The 10,525-nt window shown below is 36.4% G+C and overlaps 1 protein-coding gene across 3 annotated transcripts in view; it reads right to left on the bottom strand.

Moving 5' to 3' along the window:
• Positions 1–2,738: 2,738 nt before the first annotated feature.
• Positions 2,739–10,525, bottom strand: part of CCDC91 (coiled-coil domain containing 91) — a 374,289-nt gene continuing 366,502 nt past the window's right edge. For all 3 annotated transcript variants that reach the window (XM_061125198.1, XM_061125199.1, XM_061125200.1), the window contains exon 13: positions 2,739–3,857. In XM_061125198.1, the coding sequence (XP_060981181.1) occupies positions 3,747–3,857 (111 nt within the window). In that variant the 3' untranslated portion in view covers positions 2,739–3,746. The remainder of the gene's footprint in view (positions 3,858–10,525) is intronic.

The raw sequence follows: 10,525 nt of genomic DNA, 5'->3' as shown, positions 1-10,525 counted from the left end.
GTTGCATGTAATAGAAACTGGCTCTGGCTAGCTTAAGGGAAAAAAGTAAGTGGTGCTGGCATATTGGAAGAATATTTGGGTAGCTCAAAGAATCCAAGACTCAGGAAAGACAGTGATCAGGGGACTTCTGCCCTCAGAAGTAGAGTTCATGTCTTGCCCCCTAGAGTAAAATAGTTGAAGAATCTCAGCACATGACTCTTCACAAGAGGCCCAGTTTGGGTCTTCACCTGTGGACCAGCCAGTCAGTCAGAGGGGCAGAATAATATTGTTTAGCCAGTTGCTTGTGGGCAACTGCACCTGTGTTTTGTGGGCAGTTCCCAGAAAAAGGGGGCTTATTGTGAACTGGAGGCCATACCAATGAGGTCTACTCTATGGAGCATTTTACAAGCTTAATTTTTTTTTTTTTAAAGTCTATTAAACTCACTATTTTCACCTCACAAATGAGAAAACAGAGACTTCATTTGGCTAGGCAACTTGTCCAATGTTCCACAGTTAGAATGATGCAGGGCTTGAATTCTAACTAGGCTTATAAAAGGGGGCTAGTCTCCTTCTTTAAAGTAATGTGATGACTATTTGGATAAATATATATAGATAATTTCTCATGGAGAGATGTTAGGTATCTGCAATTTTATACTAGAAAGAATAAAACTACCTGTTGAAAGATCTAGGGTTGAATCCCACCCAACTCTACCTGGTCCTCATGGGCAATTAAACACCTAATCTTCTGTACTAATCAATGTGGACATACCATCTCCTGCACAGGGTTATTTCAACTTCACAGGGGAGTTGAGATAATAATGTGAAAATACTTGGTTCAAAGCACTCATTTGTTTTTTGAGGAAATAACTCTTCTAATAATGAACCCTCAAGCATGTTACTAAAAATGGAGTCACAATTTGACAGTGCTTTGTCACTCAAAAAGTCTAATTATTGTCTTACCAACAGTCTTTCAAGATGGTGCTTTATTCACCTAGACATAAAGGTAGGAAATGCTATAAAAAGTGGTAAGAAAATCACACAATAGGAGGGGAATTTTAGACACAAAACATTTGACTCCTTTGAGACTTTCAGCTCATATTTCAGGGAGAATCTCTTATCTTTGGTCACAGTGTTGCAGGCAGGGGGACCCCCTTCAAGGGCCCTAAACTGGGCTCTTGTCTAACACTCAGAAATGAATTGTCTGGGGAGATATATGTGCTGACAAAGCAAGATATTTTATTGGGAATAAAATCCCCAATTTTATTGGGGGCCTGGGCAGAGAGCAGTAGGATAAGGGAACCTAGGAGAACTGCTCTGCCACATAGCAGTCTTATGTTTTGTGGGGATGGGATTAGTTTCTGGGTTGTCTTTAGGCAATCATTCTGACTCAGAGTCCTTCCTGGTGCTTCATGCCTTGTTCAGTCTATATGGATGCCAGTGAGAAGGATTCTGGGAGATAGTCTGACATGTGGTGTCTCCTTTTGACCTTTCCCGAACTTTTCTGGTTGATGGTTTATTAGTTCATTGTTCCTTACCAGGACCTCCTGTCAAAACAACTCAAGCAAATGGTTACTATGGTGCCTGGCCAGGATGGGTGGTTTCAGTCCACTAACAACTGTGCTTCCCCTAACAACAGCATAATGCTTAAAGTGTGAGAAATTAAATCCTAAGCATTAGGTTTAAATGTTTAAGTCTAATTCTCTTAGTGAATGCTACCTGACATGGTTTATGTCCTTGTGATAACCAGAACAAAAAGAGAATACAGTTCTAAATGTGGAAACCTGTAATTGAATATCACTGAAACAGATTATTAGCTAATTCAGTTTGGAAGGATAAATGTATTAAACAGTTCTATGTCCAGATGATTATTCTCAGTTATCTTTAAGGACAACTCCATGGGATAAAAATATTGTAGCAATCTAAGAATTTATTATTGTGCATGGTAGGTGTTCTGCAAATATTCATAGACGGATCAGTATCAATTTGTTCCAAATTACTTAAGACAATAATTAGTCTACGTCAAGAGCAAAACTAGAACTCCAAATAGAAGAACAAAAAAATCATTCTGTGCTAGCTGGGATAGAAAGAGAGGTGGAGATGATTATATTCTCCTGATACTTCCTCTATCTCTGGGTCTTAGTTTCAGTGACCTTCTGTGCTTCATTTTCATTGAACTCATATCTGAGTAACTCGTAAAATATCCTATCATTTTAAATTTGATGACAGAGTCAACTGATTTTAAACATGACCATAACATTGTTTTATTAACTTGCTTCTGGATTAAAAGCCCTTTCTCCCCTTTTTAACTATGCTGCATTTCAAATCAGTGGCCTGCTTGCTTTAATTTATTATTTAAATTTGTAAGATAAAACAACTAAGTAGTCATTAACAATTTAAAGATCCTTGAAGTGAAGTAAAAGTCGCTCAGTCGTGTCCGACTCTGCATTCCCATGGACTGCAGCCCCCCAGGCTCCTCTGTCCATGGGATTCTCCAGGCAAGAATACTGGAGTGGGCTGCCATGCTCTCCTCCAGGGGATCTTCCCAACCCAGGGATCAAACCCAGGTCTCCCACATTGTAGGTGGATTCTTTACCACCTGAGCCATCAGGGAAGCCCTTGGTAAAATAAGCACTTGTTAAAAGATTCTTGGTGGGGAGGTATAATTTAAAAACATCATCATCCATAGATACAGAAGTTAGACTTAGAAAAAAAAAATTTAAAGAAAAAACTTTAAAGTATTAAAAATAACAATAACCAAATAAGATTTGAAGCTCTCTTTATTACACTGAGAAATCTCAGAAAAGCACAAAGCCAATGAAAGTAGGAGCATTTCAGGAAACAAAACAAAAATGTTTGCAAACATTTTAAATGACATTTTAGTTTTGATGTTAAAAGAGAAAACAAACACCTCATGATTTTGCACTGAAGCACACTGCTCATGAATTAAGTACATCCTGAAGTACTGGGAAAGGATTTCGCACCTCATATTTGGACCTGATTCCATTATATTTATATATAACAGGGAATATAAATCTCCTAAGTTATACTTGCTTTCTAGAGATTAAGTTCATGGTGTGATTTGTAAGAAAAAAGATTTTATTGATTCATAGTGACTGTGAAGAAAAGAAATAGGAGATAAGTACATTATACATATATATTCCTTTAGGTGGTACATAAGATCAAAGTTGAATTAATTTAATAATCTTCAGTGTTTTTAATTGCTACCAATAACAATATATGGATCCCACTATAGAAGAGGTTGGTAATATCAGAATGATTCTCTGGCATATCCATGCTTTATAGCTAAGTTACACAGATAAAAAGGTGACGTTGAAAACCATGCTATTTTATAGCTTCAAAATCAAATAAATGTATGATGACATTTTAGAATCTCATCCGGAGTCACTGTGAAATGATAAGTAAAGATATTTACTATTTTTGCCAAATACAATGTAACCGGCCACCAGAAGCTATAAAGTTTATTTAATTAAATTTTGGTAATTTTCAATGGCTTTGAGGGCACATCATACTGTCTGTAGATGCTACTATTGCTACTAATAAAATAACATTAAACGTAAAGGAGAAAATAAAAGAAAATAAATTAGATCTCTTGTTCTTCTAAATATTGCTTTAGTTCATCCTTGAAGTGGAAACCAATATTCCAAGGTTTGGAAAGAAAACAAAAACATCTTTATAATTCAGAGCATGTATTTTAGAGGTCTAATGATTTATCCATTGCCAGTGTGGGTTAGCTTGTCACGTTTTCTTTATTCAATGTCAACTGGTTCTGTAGCTATTAAAGCACTTAACTGTTTCTGAGCACAGGAAAGGAACAGTTCCAAACTGGACAGGCTTCTTTGGCGGATGACTTGGTCAAGCTGTTGATTTTTTTTTAAAGAGAGAGAGAGAAAGAAAAAAGAATATACTTAGTTGAGGGATAAAGAACAGTAAGCCACTGAAGCCCACTAGACAAAACTTTTCAGATGCTGATTTAGAAAATCAAACAGTTTGCATTCCCACCAACAGTGTAAGAGGGTTCCCTTTTCTCCACACCCTCTCCAGCATTTATTGCTTGTAGACTTTTGGATAGCAGCCATCCTGACTGGCGTGTAATGGTACCTCATTGTGGTTTTGATTTGCATTTCTCTAATAATGAGTGATGTTGAGCATCTTTTCATGTGTTTGTTAGCCATCTGTATGTCTTCTTTGGAGAAATGTCTGTTTAGTTCTTTGGCCCATTTTTTGATTGGGTCATTTATTTTTCTGGAATTGAGCTTCAGGAGTTGCTTGTATATTTTTGAGATTAATCCTTTGTCTGTGAATGCAAACTAGTACAGCCGCTATGGAAAACAGTGTGGAGATTTCTTAAAAAACTGGAAATAGAACTGCCATATGACCCAGCAATCCCACTTCTGGGCATACACACTGAGGAAACCAGATCTGAAAGAGACACGTGTACCCCAATGTTCATCGCAGCACTGTTTATAATAGCCAGGACATGGAAGCAACCTAGATGCCCATCAGCAGATGAATGGATAAGGAAGCTGTGGTACATATACACCATGGACTATTACTCAGCCATGAAAAAGAATTCATTTGAACCAGTCCTAATGAGATGGACGAAGCTGGAGCCCATTATACAGAGTGAAGTAAGCCAGAAAGATAAAGAACATTACAGCATACTGACACATGTATATGGAATTTAGAAAGGTGATAACGATAACCCTATATGCAGAACAGAAAAAGAGACACAGAAATACAGAACAGACTTTTGAACTTTGTGGGAGAATGTGAGGGTGGGATATTTCAAAAGAACAGCATGTATACTATCTATGGTGAAACAGATCACCAGCCCAGGTGGGATGCACGAGACAAGTGCTCCGGCCTGGTGCACTGGGAAGACCCAGAGGAATCGGGTGGAGAGGGAGGTGGGAGGGGGGATCGGGATTGGGAATACATGTAAATCCATGGCTGATTCATATCAATGTATGACAAAACCCACTGGAAAAAAAAATAATAATAATAAAAATTAAAAAAATAAAATAAAAAAAAAATAGCAAAATAAAAAAAAAAAAAAAAAGAAAATCAAACAGTGCTTTAAACTCAGAGATAGTGCAGTCACTATTTCTGGTCTATCATCTAAGATGAAATGATAATTGTTACAAGTTTATAAATGATGTTGATATTCAGCTACTGGAAAATACCATAAATTTGATCAGAGTGATTTCAGAAAATATAAAATAGTATTTAAAATACCATTTCATAATGAATATACAGACAAGATATCTACAAATATCATAAAAACATAATAGATGCAAAAGACAAAAGAAAAACATAGTAGGGAAAAACTATAATTACAACAGGCCTAAGTTTACCTGGGACAAAGCATAAGTGAGGACACACACAATATCCTAAAATTAGAGAAAGTTCCTGGAAAAGGAGTATTTTAAGGAATATTTGATACTGTTGAAACTTAAATTTGACTTGGTCTATCTGCTGAGTCAGAGATTTTTTTATTAGGATAATTTTAGTGTGTTAATAACAAAGGCAGTGAACAAAATCCTAGAGGTTTAGTAATAAAAGTCATATAAAAACTTTCATGATGTTAAGGATTATTAACTACATAAAAAAAACTTTCTAATTCTTCTGCCTTAAAAAATTGCCCATGGTATAAAAATAACCAACAACAACATATTAGTTACAGGTTATAAAAGAATGGAAAAATGCAAAAGAAAGCCAAATAAATTCCATTTCACAATACACCTGTCATATTTATGTAAAAGTTGACATATTCCTCCCACAAGCTTCCTCAACATAAAGGTCAAATCCAAACAAAAATTATCTAGTAAATTACACATCTATAATCCTGTCATATTTATGTAAAAGTTGACATATTCCTCCCACAAGCTTCCTCAACATAAAGGTCAAATCCAAACAAAAATTATCTAGTAAATTACACATCCATAATCCACTAATTTCTAAAATGACTGACAAAATGGAAGATTAAAATTTTGATGTATCCTAAGAATTAATCAAAAAGAATACAGTATATTTATCAAAATCCTCATGTAAAAAGATTGAAAACTACTAAGACTCCCTCTAATATTAGGGATTTTAACGTACATACAGAAACAGATTCTTGCTTATCCTTTTTTCCTCATGGTTGTTTTTTTTTTCCCATTCCTTCGATAACTTTAGGTAAATATATACCTTCTGCTTACAAGTCTCTATTTAGTAAGACAGTTCTTTACAAGGTAAACCCCAAGTGAGCAGAGAGCTTCTCTGTCTTGATGACTATTGTACCTCAGAAGAAGGTCTGGTCACATGTTAGACATCCCATAAATATTTTCTAAGACTGAATGAATCAATAAATACTTAACCCAAATAGAGCAAAGCAATCTACTAGGAAATGATAGGTACACTTTTAATTCTAAAAGTAAAAACATGCCTAACAATCTAAAAGCTATGTAGTAGACATTTGAAAATTTTAAAGTTTCAATACACATAAAGCATACTGAAAGCTAATAATTTGAAGTTTTAAAAAATTATTTTACACTTGGTCCAAATTCAAATAGCACAGAAGGGTATACCAACACCCAGGTCGAGTACATTCCTAGTGGTTTCTATCTACTTTGGATGTTTCCAGGCATTTAAAGATGGGTTTTAAAAAATATTTGGTCCAGATGCTGTAATTGTTAACCATGGGAGGGTTTACATAATCACTTTGTTCCACTGCCATTACTGGAAATTTTTCCTATCTCATTTTTTAAGAAATTGCTTGACTGTATTCCATGATTTATTTAGCCACTCTCCCATTGATAGACATGTAAGTTTATTTCAATTTAACCTTATTTTGGCAGCAACAAGGAAATTTCAACCAGGGTGCATTTGCTTCAGATGTTCAAGGGTTTCTAGAGGGATTCTAATACATGGATTTTCTACATCATATGATTTGGATAGTTTATTTCTAGATGCAAAATACTATGATGATATACGATATAATATCATATAATATAATTGTGGTTGAACATGTTAGTATGCTCACATGGGCACTGTGTGAAGAACAGGCTATGAGAGGAGCAAGGCAAAAAAACCGAGAGATACAATATACAAGGCAGTCAGTAAATGTGTGAAAAATAAACACAGTTAACAAAAAAATCTCATTAATAGAGAAAAGTGTAATACTTCTGATACTTGTAGGTAACTGAACAAAAATATCACAGCCAATGGTGATCAGACACACACTTCTCTCTTAGATGCCAAAGTACTTATAATTCATTTTTTGTCTACTGCCAGCGCAGTTGCTGTTTTCAGTGCTCCAGAATCCAGAGTAGCTGGCAGCATTCTTCATGGGGAATGCCAGTGTTCTGATTAGACACCTAACCAGTTACCTCTGTTCAGCCATTCATATCCAGTCCTTTTTAAAAATTATTTATTTTTTATTGAATAGAAGATTCTTTAAATTCTGTAATGCTTTGTAATTTTCAGGGTTTTTTATTTTTTATTTTTTTGTGTAATAAAGTTTTATTAAAGTATAAAGGAGATAGAGAAAGCTTCTGACGTACATGGACGATTTCATATAATCTCATAATAACCCTGTTTTTTTCTTCTACCCTTACATTGTCTCTTTTCCCTTCTCTTTCCCCAGAGGTAACCAGTAGTGTGTTCTTATATATGTGAATCTGCATCTTTTTTGTTTTTATTCACAAGTTTATTGTATTTTTTAAATTTCACATATAAGTGATACCATATAGTGCTTCTCTTTCTGACTTACTTCACTTAATATGCCCTCCAAGTCCATCCATGTTGCTGCAGATGGCAAAACTGCATTCTTTTTTTTTTTATTGCTGAGCAATATTCCATTGTGTGTGTCTATATATACATCTTCTTCACTATACATCTGTTGATGGACACTGAGGTTGCTTCTATACCTTGGCTAGTATAAATAATGCTGGGGTGAGTATTTGGGAACATGTATCTTTTCAAATTAGTGTTTTTGTTTTTAACTCTATACCCAGGAGTGGAACTGCTGGGTGATATGGTACTCCATTTTTAGTTTTTTGCGAAATCTCCATATTGTTTTCCACAGTGGCTGCACAAATTTACATTCCCACCAACAGCGTATGAGAGTTCAGTGTTCTCCACATCCTCACCAATACTTGTAATTTCTATTCTTTTCAATGATAGTCATTCTGGCAGGTGTGAGGTGATATCTCATCATGGCTTTGCTTTGCACTTCCCTGATGATTAGCGATGTTGATCATCTTTTCATGTGTTTGTCTGCTGTCTGCATTTCCTCTTTGAAAAAAAATGTCTATTCAGTTCTTCCACCCATTTTTAATCAGGTTGTTTGATAGGATCTGCATATTTTAAACTATGATAGTTATTACCAAATTGCTTTCCAGAGCAAGTGACAGTGAAAGTTGCTCAGTTGTGTCTGACTCTTTGCCACCAGAACAGAATCCTGGAGTGGATAGCCTTTCCCTTCTCCAGGCAATGTTCCCAACCTAGGGATTGAACCCAGGTCTCCCGCACTGCAGGTGGATTCTTCACCATCTGAGCCATCTATTAGTCCCAGATGTAGCGTATGAAAGGACTGGTTTTTCCTGTTTTCTTTGTCTAAACCATTGTATAATTTTCCATTTTATAGTTATAATTTAATATATATAAGGGATTATTTTATTACTTAGTTAAAAATTATACTATTGACAGACATTTGGATTGTTCCTAATCTTTTGCTTTTATACTAGCAAAATGCTGTTGTGAACACCTATCACACAGACCTCTGTATGCTACAATATCTTACAGAAATTGCTTGAGCTGAAAAACATGTCATCTGCAATGCTACTTCTATCGTAAATCAGATTTCCATATATGCCTGAATCTTCTCTTCAGGCTCCCTATTGAGCTTCCACAGAGAGTTCACCCTATCCCTATGTAAATATCAGTCCTCTGTCACTTAAGTAGGGTGAGACTTTTTGTGATCCCATGAACTGTTGCAGCTCAAAAGGCTCCTCTCTCTGTCCATGGGATTCTCCAGGCAAGAATACTGGAGTGTGTCCCCATGACCTTCTCCAGGGGATCTTCCTGACCCAAGGATTGAACACAAGTCTCCCACATCTCCTGCACTGCAAGCAGATTCTTTACCACTGGTGGACTTCTTGGTCACATAGATGGTAAAGAATCTGCCTGCCATGCATGAGGCCTGAGTTTAATTGCTGGGTCAGGAAGATCCCCTGGAGAAAGGAATGGCAACCCATTCCATATTCTTGCCTTGAAAATTTCATGGACGGAGGAGCCTGGTGGGCTACAGTCCATAGGTTCATAGAGTCAGACATAACTGAAAGACTAACACTTTCATTCTCTTTATCACTGGGGAAGCCCATGGAAATATGCTATTTTAATTACTACAACTGTTTAAATAAATTTTAGCATATCGCATATACCTACCATTTTACCAACCATACCATCTAATAATTTCGAAGGATATAAATTAGTTTAGTTCAGTTCAGTCGCGTCTGACTCTTTGCAAGCCTGTGAACCACAGCACGCCAGGCCTCCCTATCCATCACCAACTGCCAGGGTCTACCCAAACCCATGTTCATTGAGTCGGTGATGCCATCCAACCATCTCATCCTCTGTCATACCCTTCTCCTCCTGATCTAAATCTTTCCCAGCAACAGGGTCTTTTCAAATGAGTCAGCTCTTTGCATCAGGTGGCCAAAGTATTGGAGTTTCAGCTTCAGCAACAGTCCTTCCAATGAACAAGGACTGATCTCCTTTAGGATGGACTGTATGGATCTTCTTGCAGTCCAAGAGACTCTCAAGGGTCTTCTCCAACACCACAGTTCAAAAGCAGCAATTCTTCAGTGCTCAGCCTTCTTTATAGTCCAACTCTCACATCCATATATGACTACTGGAAAAACCATAGCCTTGACTAGACGGACCTTTGTTCACAAAGTAATGTCTCTGCTTTTTAATATGCTGTCTAGGTTGGTCATAACTTTCCTTCCAAGGAGTAAGTGTCTTTTATTTATTTATTTTTTATTTTATTTTATTTTTTTAATTTTTATTATTATTATTTTTTTTTCCAGTGGGTTTTGTCATACATTGATATGAATCAGCCATGGATTTACATGTAATTTCATGGCTGCAATCACCATCTGCAGTGATTTTGAGCCCCCCAAAATAAAGTCAGACACGGTTTCCACTGTTTCTCCATCTATTTGCCATGAAGTGGTGGGACCGGATGCCATGATCTTAGTTTTTTGAATGTTGAGCTTTAAGCCAACTTTTTCACTCTCTCACTTTCATCAACAGGCTCTTTAGTTCTTCTTCACTTTTTGCCATAAGGGTGGTGTCATGTGCATATCTGAGGTTAATGATATTTCTCCCAGCAATCTTGATTCCAGCTTGTGCTTCCTCCAGCCCAGCGTTTCTCATGATGTACTCTGCACCTAAGTTACATAAGCAGGGTGACAATATACAGCCTTGACATACTCCTTTTCCTATTTGGAACCAGTCTGTTGTTCCATGTCCAGTTCTA

The sequence above is a fragment of the Dama dama genome, chromosome 22 (genome assembly GCF_033118175.1).
Source record: "Dama dama isolate Ldn47 chromosome 22, ASM3311817v1, whole genome shotgun sequence".
NCBI classification, from domain to species: Eukaryota; Metazoa; Chordata; class Mammalia; order Artiodactyla; family Cervidae; genus Dama; species Dama dama.
The sequence above is the reverse complement of the archived record's forward strand: the minus strand, read 5'-3'. Positions and strand labels throughout refer to the sequence as shown.